At 40.6% G+C, this 17353-nt stretch overlaps 1 protein-coding gene across 3 annotated transcripts in view; it reads right to left on the minus strand.

The window, feature by feature from the left end:
• The window catches only part of ciz1a (cdkn1a interacting zinc finger protein 1a), a 56172-nt gene that overhangs the window by 31717 nt on the left and 7102 nt on the right, over nt 1-17353 (minus strand). For all 3 annotated transcript variants that reach the window (XM_080211898.1, XM_080211897.1, XM_080211899.1), the window contains exons 2-7: nt 16868-17052; nt 11917-12083; nt 6522-6648; nt 4210-4315; nt 3357-3445; nt 1237-1301 (exon numbers count right to left, since the gene is read on the minus strand). In XM_080211898.1, the coding sequence (XP_080068024.1) occupies nt 1237-1301; nt 3357-3445; nt 4210-4315; nt 6522-6648; nt 11917-12083; nt 16868-17052 (739 nt within the window). The remainder of the gene's footprint in view (nt 1-1236; nt 1302-3356; nt 3446-4209; nt 4316-6521; nt 6649-11916; nt 12084-16867; nt 17053-17353) is intronic.

Consider the following 17353-nt stretch of genomic DNA (forward strand, 5'->3'; position numbering starts at 1 on the left):
TTAAGGGTTGGGGTGTTGAGGCGACAGTCATAGGGAACCGAGGGGGTGGGGGGGAAAAGACAGAGCGTGAGAGAGCAAGAGCCTGAAAGTGGATAATGCGTATTTGGCCTGCTGACCATGAATTATGATAGCTCCATATACATCTGTGTAATTAAGCACCCAGCTCCTGCCTGTAGCCTCATGTCCTTCACATCTAGAAGTATGGTCTCCATGGTGTCACACCTCCAAAGTAGCACAGGACTATAAAGCACAAATTTAAAATCATGTTGAGCTCAAATAACTAACTTTGTTAAGTTACTGAATATCCAACTACTTAAATGTGAACAAATCCTAAAGGAACCAAAACAAAAAACCCTCAAATAAATAGCCATCTGGAAAACAAGTAATGAAGGCCCTGGTCCCAGTCTCCAAAGCACCACAAAGCAAACAAATTACCAGTTCATTCAACAGCTTTGTAATTTCCCAAGACAGTGAACCAAAATATACAAAAACGCAAGAGAAACCAAAATAATGCATAAATAAAATTCCCTGGGTCCGTGCATGTACAGAATCAATGACACCCAATATTCACCAGTAAATAACATGACTGAATGGAAGTTCCAGAAATGTTTTCCTTGCTGCTGAGCTTGCTCTGTGCCCTTTTTGTAGCATTTGGTGGGATCAGTAAGATTTCAAGAGACCAGTGGAGATTTCCCAACAACTTCTAACAATGCTTTTTCAGTAGGTAACAATGATGTTTATCTTTTGATTTTGTTTTCCCCAAGTATCATGCCTTCTAAGGATCTCAAAGCTGAAGATCCTGACTACCCTCAGTCTTCCTTCCTTTCTTTCTTATAATCTGAAATGCAAGCTTGACATCACTATCTTTGCTGTCCTTTTAAGGTTTCCTGCATTATGTATAGCTTAGTTGTTAGCCTTGTTTTGCTGCATTTGCCAGATAACATTTCATGGAAGACTTCAATGACAAAAGGGAAAAACTAAAGAATGTTAGCATGCACGACCAACAACTTTTGCGCTTGAATTTATGGCCTTCTAACAAAGCTTCATGGAGAGTTAGTCAAGTTAGGATTGGTTATTTTTTATTGAAGATCAGCCATGGTCACTTCTGACACACAGACAATTAAAAGTTGCACATCTTCATGGGCAGCTTTGGCTTCAGTTAAAGCATTACAATTTATTGCATTTCATTAAGGTATGGAGGTTAAGAGTTGAAGTGAGAAATGCATTTATTCTCACCTCTGTGTTAGCTGTATTGTGCTCCAAATTCTGGTCAGCGCCACTCTCTTCACATTTGTTGGTTTCTGTGAATAAACAGTTAAAAAAAATGATCTGGCATTCCAAATTACAATTTTATGATTGACTGTTTGCTTATTTGAATGCACCATCCATCGATAGTCTAGTACTGGTCACTGAACATAATATGGCACAGCTTTCCAGTAAAAACATATTTCTAATTACAAAACAAGCTCTGAAACCGTGGAGAAAGATTTGGAACATACAATGCAGAGAACAGCAGCCTCCTATCAAGGTAAGGACACTGGGAAAAGCAAATTCAAGCTACCTTTAAACCAAAAATTATGAATTTACTTGGAGTGGTTTCAATAACCTGATTTATTCCATTACAGTAATCCAGTTTTCACTGTGTTGCAGACAGCTACAAGCTAGATGGCTGCAAACAGCAGCAAGTCTGGTAAGCGAATTGTTACAAAACAAAGGATAAAGTAAAACATGTCAGATTAGAATCTGATATTTATAATCATTCAATCAGATAATTATAATACCTAATCGATTAACTTGTCATTCATCTCATTTGCTGCTTACACGATCCAGTTATGCACAGACTAGATCAACATTTTCCACAATTCAGTGAAAAAATAATTTGAAGATGCCCCAAAGACAAGAACTCTCTCTCTCTATCCTGTTAAATGTAAGCAGAACTTAAAAAGTAGACTAACACCACACTATCCCTTGAGTCTGCTCCACTATTCAACACAATCATGTTGATCATGCTTCAAATCCACTTTCCCATCTGCTCCCTATATCCCTCAATTCCATAAGATTCTGTCTAACCCACCTTAAATACACTCAACAACTGAGCATCCACAATCCTGAGTCACTACTAAAAACTACAACCCTTTTAGTGAAAAAATTTCTTCTCATCTCAGCCTTAAATGATTCTCCCTTTATCCTATGACTGTGCCTGGTGTTCCAGATACCCCAGTCAGGGAAAACAGCCTGTGTGTCTACCTGTCAAGCCCCTTCAGAATTTTGTAAGTTTCAATGAGATCACCTCTCGATCTTCTAAACTCCAGACAGCAATTTACTAACCCTCTCAATTTAGGAAAATCCTCTAATTCCAGGAATTATCTAGTAAATCTTCACTGTACTGCCTTCAAGGCAAGCATTTCCTTCCTTTAATATGAAGACTAAAACTGCACACAGCATTCTAGGTGTGGTCTCACTAAAGTGCTATACAAATAGAAAAATACTTCTTTATTCAGGCACACCAATCTCCTTGCAATAAAACCCAACATACCATTTGAATTGCTTGATGTATTTAGGCTGCATCTGATTTACTATTAAAAAAAAACTTGCAGGAAATTAACACCAATGTTGCTATATCTGCTCCATAGCTCTCTAATGTTAACATGATGTTACAAAATACTCTCACACAAAATGTTATTGGCAAATCCAAGGGTAACATATTGACTAGCGTAATTCTATTGATATCTAAATTTCAATAGTCTCTGTAACTCTTCTCCAGATTATCTGAGTGATTCTGTGTGAGCTTTGCTATGTGGTCAGAAGCCCACTGAATATCTAATCTAGATCAATATTTCACTGCAGCAGATAGTATTGTCCTTCCAGTTGAGAGATTACACATGGGCTTTATCTGGCGTTTTGGGTTCCCCAGTACTATTCAAATAAGAACAGGAAATTCTCTCAGCAATCTGGCTAAAATTCTCCCTTAATCAAAGTCACTGAGCACAGCAGATTAACCAGTTGGGCACTGATTTGCTCAATCACAGATTTGGAACTTTCCACATGGAAGCTGAGCAGGTTTCAATAGTCTCCACTTACAGCCTCAGCACTTCTACTGACCTGAGCTGTGGCACTGGCCAGCTTGCAGATGCTAACACATCTTGCCTCTTCAAGTGGGGAGCAACAGCATAGCTCTGTGCACCTGGAATTACTGCTTTTGAAATTAAGGGCAGGGCACAAGAGCATCATCTAGACAATTGCAATATAACAATTAACACTAAATTTTGTAGTCAAATATAGATGATTGGCCAACTGGACTCTGGCAATTACTATGAATCTTCCTCCTCACAGTGACTCCAGAACCTCCGCAGTACCTTTTTCCAAGTCTTCTCCCTGCAGTTTGCTCTTGGATGTGGTTGGTTCCCCGGCGCCTGACTGATTAGTGAGATCATCATCATTTTCACTGTTGGCAAAAGATTTCAAACTTTGTTAAAACTTAACAAAACTAAAGGTAATAGTCCCAGATGACCATAGGCTGCTGTCCCCTTTGACGGGGAGAACTGGCTGGTGCTGATTTTAACCTGAGATCACATCTTAGGCAAAGTAGAGAAGGCAGGGCCTTCAAGAATAACCTCAGCCACTATGGAAATTGAACCCACACTATTGGCATCATTAACCAGCTGTCCAGCCAACTGACCTAAGCCAACATCTCATTGTATTCTGGACAGCAACAGACAACACATGGCAACTCTCCACATTTTGCTTTCCTGTAACTAACTACACAGGCCAGATAATTGCAAACCCACTCTGCAATGTGACCCAACACATGAAACACAAAGAGTTGAGGTAAACTTTTTTTTAAAAGATGGAGTGGAAAATACAGTTTTTCAAGATTCAAATTGTAACACCCCAATAACGTTACCATAAATATTGGGGACAAAAAAAAGGGGTGAGGGAGAGAAAAACAGACAGACAAGGTCACATCTTCCCTCACATTTTCCTTTCAGAAGCAATTACATTAATGACTAAATTGTATTGTATTAGCAAACCATTGCTCCTGCAGCCCTGCTCCTCTCAGGGCCCCTGTTTAGATATGCGTAGACTGAGTACTTCAAAAAGGCATTGGGTAAGAGGTAGTGCCAATGCATGATACTCAAGCATTAGATCATTGCTCTTCTCAACCATCCCTGAGTCAAAGACAATTTAAAAATAAAAACTTGTAAATACCTCTCAAGCCTTCTCCGTTTTGCTTCTGGTTCATCAGTTTGTGAAGAGCTTTCTGTTTCCAGAGGTATACAATCAGTTCCCTTTTTAGTGTTAGCAACTTTGTTACCTGATGTAAAAATAAATCCACTTAATGTTACAACTGAAGTTTGCTTACCCTTCAATGATTTTTAAAAATGCCAATTCTACTAATCTCTACACCTCATCTATCTTTGTGATGGACTGGGTTAGGAAAGTTGCCACACTACCTTCTTACAGCTATAGTTAAATGATTTCAGATTGCAGAATATCATATTATAATTTCAACATACAAATATGATGACAGGGGTAAGGGTGAAGTAGCAACGTAAAGATAAATGCTTCAAATAATTTAAGGGTTTCCTTGTTATTTAAATCTGCCATTACTTTGCAATCAATATAGAGAAACAGATTTAATAAAGAGAGAGGTGTGAAACTGTCCTGAACAACCCTTCACTGTATTGCCACTGACAGCCATGAGTTTTTACAATAGTGCAAGCACCCAAAAGGTTTTGGGGTGGTGGACAGACTGACTTGCAGTCAAATATTTACACAACATCCCAAGTGCTGGCAGTCAATAAGTGTGTGATAAGTTATGGGGAGGTGATAAAGGAATGGTCTAAAAGGCAGGTTTTTCAGAAACTGGCAGGCACTTCCAGGGTTCAGGGCCATGCCGACTAAAAGCTGCTTCTGCTGTAGAATAAAAATAGAAAGGGTTATAGCAAGAAAGTTTCAGAATGCGTCACAAAGATTCCCAAAGCTTTACTACTAAAGGTGCACAGATTTCATAAGGGGTCAGGAGCAGAGTAGTCTAAGATGCATGGATTTAGGCACAAGAAACTCCAAAGATAAACAGGAGTCAACGCAACAGTTATTTGAGACAGACAAACTTTGAATATAAAGTTGGGGGTGAGGAGCTAATGGATAGTTGCCAAAGGACAGTGCCAACAGAGGAGCAACACCCAGTGAAGAACTTGTGGTGGAAGAATTTTTGATGTGTTTAAGTTTACGAGAGGTGGGGCTCAAAGAAATTTGCCAAGAGAGTAAAAGAAAAAAAAGCTTCAAATTAATTGTTTAGGTTACGGCTTTGGTGGTTGTGTGGAGAAGCAAAGGGGAAATAAGCAGCCATGGTGCTGGAGATAATGTGTCTAAAGCAACATTTGTTAACATAATATTTGTACTAACAAGCAATCTTGAAACAAATGTTCTGCAACAACAAAACATTACTTTAAGTGTAATTACTTTAAGTGTAATTTACATTACACTTCTTATTTTAAAAACATTGATAAGAATTAATTCATACAAACATTTTTTAACCAAATTATGAGCTTGAAAGAATCATAATACCTTTGATAATCTAAATGCTTCTATAAAAAGTGAAGTATTTTACATACAGAGATGTGAAGTATTTATGCAGTAACTGCTTTGGGAGATGATAAGGCATCTTCATTTATGAGAATGGCACTGAGCAGTGCATCATCTCCAAACAGTGCAACACGCTGGAGTTCAAATGTATTTGTGTGTTGAGCAGCAAGAAAAACATTTGTCGTGTTAATTCTATATTTATATTGACAGTGTAGATGGCAATGTAATAGGATAGAAAGATGGCAAAAAAGTGCATGTGTAACCAAATCAATAGAAAATCCAGCAACAGGAGCCACTTTAACTCAATATGTCTGCACTGTGCCACCACCACCCTCTTCCATTTCTGGTTGTACCCTCAAGAACATTAAACAGGAAAAGATTCTTGATAGCAGGCAGCTTCTCTTGTAGAACACTAATTTGAAGAGATGCAATCGGTAACTACCACTATCTCCATGACATGAATATGAACAGAAAAAAATTGGCTAGTTCATCCAATCAGCCCTACACTGTCATACTATAATCCCAGCACAGCATCAGCCCCGTTCACCAGCCAGGCGTTCCCTGCATGGTATATACATGCTGGCAGTGCCCTATCCAAGCTCACAATGCTATATTTGTCTATATTGAAAGATACCCACCCGAAATTAGCCATCACACCTAGAACTGCCTGAAATCTGATGTGAACTTTGTAGTTAAAGGTCTTCTTACGGAAAACATTATGATTCACAGAGCGTTTTTTTAAACTTGCATTAGCAAATATACAGAGCAAAAAGCTTAAAGAGGCAAATAATGTGATTAGGAAGTCAGTACCCAAAAACATATATGCCTGGCCTTTCTATTTCATTACCTGGCAGTAGATTACAATACAGTTCTATTATAAGGCTTTGGAATTACAAATGATATTAATAAAGCCCTTTTTGCACCCTTAGTACCTGTTGATTCCTGTGCTACAGACACAACGTTGATTTTATTAGCATCATGTTTTTCAGCCACTTTTGCTCGAAATGGCTCCCGTGGAGGATAGCGGTCTCTTCTCATATCCTGTATTCTTTTGAAATCCTGCATATCAGAACAGTGTGTATTTAGAAGAAAGTGATACACCAAAACTAAATCAAGGTCTCAAGTATCATACAGGAATATTCACCTTGCAAGGTGAAGCTGTAGTATAGGTGCCTTCAGGTACAATACAATGTCACTGGCTGCATTTATCCTAACACATACAGGGTTGAATATCAGTCTGAGAAAGAAATGTTTTAAGTGGACCAAAGGTGCTAGTCTCATTGCATTTGCACAGCAAGTGTAGTACTGATACCAAGCCTGTTAGCAGTTAAAATCTCATGGTGAAAGATATTAAGTTAAAATGTCTGACAGCTTCTAGGTCTTTGGGAACTTGGAATGTTGGATCATTTTATGATCTCAGATGATGTTACAACTGGACAGGAAGATCCCAGAACGGAACCCTGGCTCAAAAGGTGATAACTTACTTTTTAAAAAAAAACAAATGCGGAGCAACAGAGTCAGAGAACTGTTACTTCCCTTAGCTTAACTCAGAGGTTTTAAGACTAACATGAATAACAAGGTACACCTGAAGCTACAATAATCATTTTAACACAAAATCCCTTTGACGCCCACAAGATGACTATGGTCAAATACACACTTCTCTCTAAATCCAGTTAGTGCTTGGTGGATTTCTTCTCAGAATCCCCCCAGGTAATTGACATATGAGAGTTTCCACACTCCACTCCCAGAAACATGCGTCAAACCTTCTCTCGCAATAATGCTTTCCATCAGCAGGTTGCATTCTGAACTCCAGTCCAGATTTTACAAATGTCCCTTTTAAACAAAGCTTCCATCCACTTTTAAACAGCAAATCTACTGCAGGATTTTGCACCAACCCTGTTAGGATTTCTTTGGCTTCGCTTGACTTTCACTAGTACACAAATTCTGATATCAAGCCAATACTTCTTTCCAATTACTTTAAAATTTATTTCATAGACAAATTGATCTGTGAAATTAGTGAATTAGATCAACAAGTGAGAATGATGTTGTGTAAAATATAATTAACAGTGTGATAAAAATGGAGAAAAGCAAGATAGAGAGGCAGTCAGACGTAGGGTGGGAATTCAAGAGACTGGCACCCAGACAACTAATGGCAAGGCCACCATCTTAAATTGGGGGTGTTCATGGGGCAAAAATTAGATGCACATGTATCTCAAAAGGGCTGTAGAGCTAAAGGAGACAACCAATACAGGGAAGGTGAGGCAATGGAGCAATTTGAATACAAAGCAGAGAATTTTAAAGTAAGACATTTCTTGACTGAGAGCCAATGATCAGCGAATTCAAGGGTGATGATAATAGAACTTGATGTAAGTTACAATATGGGTTACAGAGTTTTGAATTACCTCAAATAACATGTTGGAGACCAGCTAGGAGTGCACTGAATTAGTGATGCCTGGCAGTTTAGAAATGGGTAATCTTGGATTGGATTGAGGTAAACCACAGTAAGTCTCACAATGCCAGGTTAAAGTCCAACGGGTTTACTTGGTAGCAAACGCCACTAGCTTTCAAAAGCGCTGCTCCTTCGTCAGGTCAGTGGGAGTTCTGTTTGCAAACAGGGCATATAAAGACACAAACTCAATTTACAGAATAATGATCAGAATGTGAGTCTTTACAGCTAATCAAGTCTTAAAAGGTACAGACAATATAAGTGGAGAAGCGTTAAGCACAGGTTAAAGAGATGGGTATTGTCTCCAGCCAGGGCAGTTAGGTGAGATTTTAAGTCCAGGCAAGTCGTGGGGGTTACAGACAGTGTGACATGAACCCAAGATTCCGGTTGAAGCTGATCTCATGTGTGCAAAACTTGGCTATTAGTCTGCTCAGTGACTCTACGCTATCCTATGTCGTGAAGGCCGCCTTGGAGAACGCTTACCCAAAGATCAGAGGTCAAATGCCCGTGACCGCTGAAGTGTTCCCCAACAGGAAGAGAATAGTCTTGCCTACTGATTGTCAAGCGCCATGACAATTCAACCATTATTGTGGCGTCTGCATGGTCTCCCCAATGTACCGTGCCTCGGGACATCCTTTCCTACAGCGTATCAGGTAGACAACGTTGACCGAGTTGCAAGAGTATGTACCGTGTGCCTGATGGATGGTGTTCTCACGTGAGATGATGGCATCTGTGTCGATGATCCGGCACATCTTGCAGAGGTACATACTCTTGCAACTTGGCCAACATTGTCTACCTGATACGCTGCAGGAAAGGATGTCCCGAGGCATGGTACACTGGGGAGACAATGCAGACACCACGACAATGGATGAATGAACATCGCTTGACAATCACTAGGCAAGACTGTTCTCTTCCTGTTGGGGAACACTTCAACGGTCATGGGCATTTGGTCTCTGATCTTCGGGTAAGCGTTCTCCAAGGCGGCCTTCACAACACACGACAGTGCAGAGTCACTGAGCAGAGACCGATAGCTGAGTTCCGCACACACGAGGATGACCTCAACTGGGATCTTGGGTTCATGTCACACTGTCTGTAACACTCACGATTTGCCTGGACTTGCAAAATCTCTAACTGTCTTGGCTGGAGACAATACACATCTCTTTAACCTGTGTTTAATGCTTCTCCACTCACATTGTCTGTACCTTTAAGACTTGATTAACTGTAAAGGCTCACATTCCAATCATTATTCTGTAAATTGAGTTTGTGTCTTTACGCGTCCTGTCTGTGAATAGAACTCCCACTTACCTGATGAAGGAGCAGCGCTCTGAAAGCTGGTGGTATTTGCTACCAAATAAACCTGCTGGACTTTAATCTGGTGTTGTGAGACTTCTTACTGGTCTTGGTGGTGGCATGATGTGCGGTTGGAAGTTTACAAATGGGATGAAATATGACATTCTAACTTTTTCCACTAGCAGATTCAAAAAGGGTTAAACCATTGAACATCCCATAGCACATTTTCCTATTATGTACAATATCATAACTGGGCATATGATAATTTGTTGTCTCTGATCGCCTAAAACTAAAAATGAAGCTCAATATTTTAAAGTCCCTCTGAAATCTCTTTGCATCTTTTAAAGTGGAAATATATTAAAAGTTTTTAATCTCTGTGTTATACTGCAATGCCTGGCTAATCATTGATATTGAATTATCGTGACACATCACTCACTACCTGCAAATGCAGAGTGAATGACAACTTCTAGATACTTTAGATCTAAGTCCTGGAAGAAGTACCATTAATTCTGGAGGAGGAAATAGCGCTTTAAAACATCGAAATCACAAAATTATCCATGACTCAACTTTCTCCCAAGCATACGTCTGAGGAGCAAATGCACCCCTTTATTGTCTGTCCTGCTTATTTTTGTTAAAGATCAGCATGTGGGAAGAAGAAAGATTCTTTTGAGGAGTTTCCTTGAAATTCTCTCTAAAGCCTCCCAGCCCCATTCAGAATCCATTCATTATGCACCACATCTTTTTTCCTGCCACAAAAATGTAATGGAAATCTAAATTGCTATTTGAACATATTGTCAAAAGTGTACATTCACACTGCAGGATATCACACCTATCACAGTGCAAATCTTTGTGCACATTCAATCTGAAATTCATCGCCATTAACACAATTACATGAAGCAATTCTGTCATCACTCACTTTGGTTTACACTGCCAATCAGACAATTCCACCCATTTTCAAATTAGAGCAAATAAAACACGAGTAAGGGAAAATGTAACCGGAGCAGAAAGGGAAATTTATAAGGGTCAAGGATAAGATACTGATAATTAAAAACAACCTCTACTACCGCAGTTGTTGAAGCAGGATCTTAAATGTCAATCTGAACTTGGTTGAAGTTCTAGAAATCTTTGATGAATATTTTCTGATCTCACCTCATGCACTGGGTTTAGCAACAGTTTACGATACATAAGAACATAAGAAATAGGAGCAGGAGTAGGCCATCTGGCCCTTCGAGCCTGCCCCGCCATTCAATAAGATCATGGCTGATCTGTCGTGGCTCAGTTCCACTTTCCCGCCCTCTCCCCATAACCCTTAATCCCCTCTCTTATCAAAAACCCATCAACCCGCTTCTTAAAAATATTTAGCGAGGCAGCCTCCACCACTTCAACGGGCAGAGAATTCCAGAGATTCACCACCCTTTGAGCGAAGAAGTTCCTCCTCAACTCCGTTCTAAACCGCCCCCCCTTTATCTTGAGGCTGTGCCCCCTAGTGGGACAATGTCACTAATGCACAAATACTAATGCAAATTTCTGTTTCATAAGAACATAAGAAATAGGAGCAGGAGTAGGCCATCTAGCCCTTCGAGCCTGCCCCGCCATTCAATAAGATCATGGCTGATCTGAAGTGGCTCAGTTCCACTTTCCCGCTTTCTCCCCATAACCCTTAATTCCCTTGTCTGTCAAAAACCTATATACCCGTGACTTAAATATATTTAGCGAGGTAGCCTCCACCACTTCAACGGGCAGAGAATTCCAAAGATTCACCACCCTTTGAGTGAAGAAGTTCCTCCTCAATTCCGTTCTAAACTGCCCTACCCCTTATCTTGAGGCTGTGCCCTCTGGTCCTGCTGTCCTTTCTGAGCGGGAAGAATCTCTCTACCTCTACCCTATCCATCCCTTTCATTATCTTATACATCTCTATAAGATCCTCCCTCATCCTTCTAAACTCCAACGAGTACAGACCCAGTCTATTTAGTCTCTCTTCATAGTCCAACCCCCTCATCTCCGGTATCAGCCTAGTGAACCTCCTCTGCACTCCCTCCAAGGCCAAAATATCCTTGTGCAAGTGTGGCAACCAAAACTGCACACAGTGCTCCAGCTGCAGCCTCACCAGTGTCCTGTACAGTTGTAGCAAGACCTCCTTGCTTCTATATTCTATCCCCCTCACTATAAAGGCCAGCATTCCATTCGCCTTCTTGATCATGTGCAGACTGGGTTTTTGCGACTCATGCACAAGGACCCCCAGGTCCCTCTGCACCGTAGCATGCTGCAGCTTTTTGCCCTTTAAACAATAATCCCTCCTACTATTATTTCTATTAGTGTTTCTATTAACACTATAAGTGTTTCCCCCCCACTTCCTTGGAGAATCTTCTCTCCTGATTAAAAACATTGCTGGCAGTTGATATTTTTGCCATTTTGGTTGGGTACGAATCTAAAATTTACAGTGCAAAGGCCTACTATTCACGCATTTACCGGTAAGATTATTTTGCTTATGTATACTCCATTTTCATCACACCAGCTAATTATATTTTATACAATATCATTCTCACTTGGGAGATCTAATTCACCTCCATTGAAATGAGCTTTCCTCTTACTTTGTTAAATCTCCGGTTATGCTGCTGGAACAGTTGGTTCCCAAATCTGATGCGAGGTGTCTGCAGCTGAATGCCTAGGGGCGGGGTGCCCAGAATTGATGCTCTGGATCCTGGTGGGAAGAAAGGCTGAAGGCCGGGAGCAGTCATGCCGTACCCACGAAGACCACCTATAAAATGCAATTCTTTTAAGAATCAAGAGATTTAGGAAATAGTACTGGTTACCAGTACTATGAGATTCATCAGTTTTACACACTTGACATTCACTATGTGTAAAGGCCTGTCGATTTCATCAGAACTGAAACATTTAATGAAATACCTTCCATTCCATACTAATGTAGAGAATGTATTTTGGACAAATGACCTGCACTACAATAATTTACAAAAAAAAAGACATCTAAACTTAATGCAAATCACCAGCAGCTCTGTTAAAGTTGAATGCAGTTAGCAAGATTTCCCATCATACATAAAACACCAAAAAGATCCAAATTAAACGATTCTAAATTATACTTTACTGACCGAGATAACGTGGCAATGTGTGATGGACAAAGCAGCTGCAAATCTGGAGAATTATCAACAACAGGTTCCAGTATGCTTCCCAATTAGATAAAATTCCCTGTAGAAGTATCTGAGCAGTGTCATTAAAGGAACATCAGACGAACAGCGAAACGTAACATTCAGCTAATGAGTAATGTCACAACAAGTAAATGCAGAATGATACTATGGGACATCCAACAGGCGGGAAAACATGTATTGTTTATCTCAACACGGTTTTTGGGGACTTTGTGATGCATGTGAAATGGCTGCTGCATCTCCCTACATGACAGTGATAATGTTATCATCAAAAGTGATCATTGGCTGTCAAGTAATTCGAAACATCTTCAAAGATGTGATGATTAATGCAAATTTCCTCTTTCAATACAGCTGATGTACAGCAGTCAATACAACATCTGATGCTGGTTCTCATGGTAAGATTTAGTATATTCTAACAAACTTGATTTTTAAAAAATACCCATCAGGATCTTTTTCGGGTGCAGAAGCATGCTTCTTCAGCAATGTCTGTTACAACATGCTTTGGTGCTGGCAGAAAGTTAGCACAACCACTCTAAAGAGAATCACTTTTTAAATTCAAAATCCAAAGATGTGTGGATTGGGGTGATTGGCCACGATAAATTGCTCCTTAGCGTTAGGGGGAATAGCTAGGGTAAATGCATGGGATTAAGGGATAGGGCCTGGGTGCAAAATGTGGTCGGTGCAGGCCTGATGGGCCAAATAGCCTCCTTCTGCCCTTTAAAGGGTTCTATGATTCTAGGAAATCAATGCTTAATGGGACTAAAGCAAACCAGTATTTTGGAATATTGAGCTGAAAACACAGTAACATTTCCCCATCATAAATACTGTGCTTGTCCCTTGATGTCACAATACACAGTCATTGAAAGTACACAGCCAAGAACAATGAGAATGATTGAGCAGATGGAAGGATTAAATTATGAGAACTTATATAAATTGAGCAGCTTCTCACTAGAAAAGCGAAGGTTGAGAGGGGATGTAATTGCTGTTCTTAGGATTCCAAAATGACTAGATAATATCAACCTAAACAAATTTTTTCATAGAGGTGTTCAAAATCAGGAAGGGCTTTAACAGAGTGAATGAGAATCAATAACTATAAGATATAATTTATAACAATTAGCAAAAGAACCAAAGATGATAGGGGGAAACATTTTTTGTGCACAGTGAGTTACGATGATTTGGAATGTACTACCAGAAAGGGTGGTGGAAGTAGATTTACCTGCAACTCAAAAGAGAATTTGATAGATACTTTAAAGGAAAAAAATGGCAGGAGCCACAGAAGATTGGGACTAGTTGGACAGGTCTATTATATAGCCTACACAAGCATGATGAGCCGAATGCCCTCCTGGGCTGTAAATTTGTAGTAAAAAGTCTGACAACACCAGGTTTTAGTCCAACCGATTTATTTGATAGTAAACTCACTAGCTTTCGAGGGGATTCCCTCTTCTTCAGGTGAATGGAGAGTTCTGGCCTCAGGCAGAGCATATAAAGCTCAGACAGTTTAGAGATTACTGATTAGAATGCGAATCTTTACACCTAACCTGCTGTTCAAGTCCTAAAGTGGCTGACAATGTGTGTGGAAGGAGCACTGATCACAGGTTAAAGAGATGTGTATTGTCTCCAGACAGTACAGTAAGTGAGGTTTTGCAAACCCAGGCAAGTCACGGGGGTTACAGATAGCGCGACATGAACCCAAGATCCCTGTTGAGACCGTCCTCATGTGCGTGGAACTTGGCTATCAGTCTCTGCTCAGCGACTCTGTGCTGTCGTGTGTCGTGAAGGCCGCCTTGGAGAATGCTTACCGGAAGGTCAGAGGCTGAATGCCCGTGACCACTGAAGTGTTCGCTAACAGGAAGGGAACAGTCTTGCCTGGTGATTGTCGAGTGATGTTCATTCATCCGTTGTCGTAGCGTCTGCATGGTCTGCTCAATGTACTGTGCTTCGGGACATCCTTTCTTGCAATGTATCAGGTAGACAATGTTGGCCAAGTTGCAAGAGTATCTACCGTGTACCTGGTGGATGGTATTCTCACATGTGATGATGGTATCCGTGTCGATGATCCGACATGTCTTGCAGAGGTTGCTGTGGCAAGGTTGTGTGGTATGGTGGTCACTGTTCTCCTGAAGGCTGGGTAGTTTGCTGCGAACAATGGTCTGTTTGAGGTTGTGTGGTTGTCTGAAGGCAAGAAGTGGGGGTGTGGGGATGGCCTTGGCGAGATGTTCGTCTTCATCAATGTTATGTTGAAGACTCCGGAGAAGATGTCGTAGCTTCTCCGCTCCGGGGAAGTACTGGACGACGAAGGGTACTCTGTCCACTGTGTCCTGTGTTTGTCTTCTGAGGAGATCGGTGCGGTTTTTCGCTGTGGCGCATCGGAACTGTCGATCTATGAGTCGAGCGCCATATCCTGTTCTTATGAGGGCATCTTTCAGTGTCTGGAGGTGTCTGTCATGATCCTCCTCATCTGAGCAAATCATGTGTATACGGAGGGCTTGTCCATAGGGAATGGCTTCTTTAACATGTTTAGGGTGGAAGCTGGAGAAGTGGAGCATTGAGAGATTGTCTGTGGGCTTGTGGTACAGTGAGGTGCTGAGGTGACCGTCCTTGATGGAGATGTGTGTGTCCAAGAATGCAGCTGATTCTGGGGAATAGTCCATGGTGAGTCTGATGGTGGGGTGGAATTTGTTGATATCATCGTATAGTTGTTTCAGTGACTGTTCACCATGAGGCCAAAGGAAGAAAATGTCATCAATGTATCCAGTGTATAGCATAGGTTGAAGACTCTGTCTAGTGAAGAAGTCTAGTTCGAACCTGTGCATGAAGATGTTGGCATATTGAGGTGCAAATTTGGTCCCCATGGCTGTTCCGTGTGTCTGGATGAAAAACTGGTTGTTGAAGGTGAAGACATTGTGGTCCAGGATAAAGCGGATGAGTTGTAAAATTGCATCTGGAAACTGGCAGTTGTACCATAATAAGCAAATTCCCCATGTCCAGAACAGTTAAACAAGAAGGTCAGACCTGCTCTTGGAGAGGTAAACTCAAAACTAATTTAGGCAACATTATTTCAGTGAGCTGTGAGCAAGTTGTCAATCTATGGGACAGGCACCCCGTGGAGATGCTGGAAGCAGTTAACATTGTTACATTCAAAGTGCAAATTAGATAAGATACTTTCAGAAATCTCATTTGGGATACAGGATAAAAGAGTAATTTGAGACAAGATTACATGGCGAACTCAGCATACTAGAGTTGAACAGCCAATGGTGGGGGTAGGGGATCTCGAGATGTCTGGATCTGCTCATTATTCATTGCTCGAGACTGATCGCTGTGGTTAGGTGATACTCCCATTGTCATCGTCATGTGATTAGACTATTAGGGGCTTGTTTTCATTTATTCTTTCACAGGGTGTAATCGTGTGGGGAGGGGGGGAAAAAAAATCACTAGTTGGTTAGCATTTGTTGCCCATCCCTAATCTTGGGCTAAAATTTTTCTAGTTGTTCAGTAGGCACCAAATTCTCCGTCTTTGCTGCAGGGAGAGCGTGGCGTGAATGGCCAGTAAGATCGTGCCCTTGGGTCTTTTCCTTCATCCAACAATTCCTGTTTCTATCAACAAATTTACTCAGTTGCATCTCTAACACTCAAACTTGAAATGTTAGAATCAAATGGAATAATAAATACAATACACAGGCAGTACTATGCTGCATGCCTACAGCTACTTACAGTACACAGATTCATGTTTTTTCTATCTTAAAAGGGTGCAATGTGCTAGATTTAAAAAACATAAATTTTATTGAAATCACAATTTTAAAGGGGGTGGGGGAATTGAGCTACTCAAAACAAAATCTTGCTTTTGTTAGTATATGAAAATCACAAGATTTGTCATAGGCTGTTAGATCACCAACCTTAAATTGTAAGTTGCACTTCTGCATACAACAGCTGAGAATTGGCAGCAGCCCAGCAAATCTCAGATCTGTTACAATATTGACTGAGGCTGGGATTTAAACTCAGCACACTGGGCGAGTGACTCCAAGTCACCATGGATACCAGAACACCCTCATCATTTACTTGGAATAATTGTTTGGGAAGTGTTTTTGAACAGTGTATGCTCAATTAATTTAATTAACATATGCAATGAACCAAAAAACTGCGTATAAACACAGACACACAGTAAACTTGCACAGTTTTGAGTAGCTACAGACTCATTAAAGAGACACTTACAACTCTATTTCCTGGTATTAAACATGATTTTAGCCTTGATGAAATAATGTCACTGATGGTAATCTTCAAAATATTAAAATCTGAAACAGTGCACATGTTTGAAAGGTTACAATGAGTTCAAGAAAAGAATTTATACAATCATAATACTGCCTATTTACAAACGCCATCCTACCTTGCATCTGCTGCATTATCAGGGCACGATGCAGCATGGGGTTTGGGTTAATGAGTGAAGGCTGAGTGGCTGGGCCTATGTTTAGGTGTTGTGGCGGCTGCTGCTGCGGTGGTGGTGGCGGCGGCGGCGGGGGGTGTTGTTGAGGGTGAGGGTGATGATGGTGTTGCTGCTGCTGCGGCACAGCCCTACAAAGAAAAATCATATTAAAAATAAAGATATCTTTCCAACAGATATATTTTTAATTCAATCCCATGAACATGCAAGAGACATGGACTTTCCAATGCACAATAAATGACATTTACAATTTTAATCTTTAATAAGTAACAATTCGTTGCTGTATTGCAATACATTAAAACATAAGAATCATCTATTCTTGTGCTAATGACTGCTTGAAAATTATTGCTCATCTTTATTTGTGGTTTTACCCATTCTAATACAGTGAAACGGCTGGAATCCTTTCAGGGTTCCTACTGCAATTTAACACCA

The sequence above is a fragment of the Carcharhinus amblyrhynchos genome, chromosome 25 (genome assembly GCF_965287045.1).
Source record: "Carcharhinus amblyrhynchos chromosome 25, sCarAmb.v2.hapA, whole genome shotgun sequence".
Classification (NCBI taxonomy): domain Eukaryota; kingdom Metazoa; phylum Chordata; class Chondrichthyes; order Carcharhiniformes; family Carcharhinidae; genus Carcharhinus; species Carcharhinus amblyrhynchos.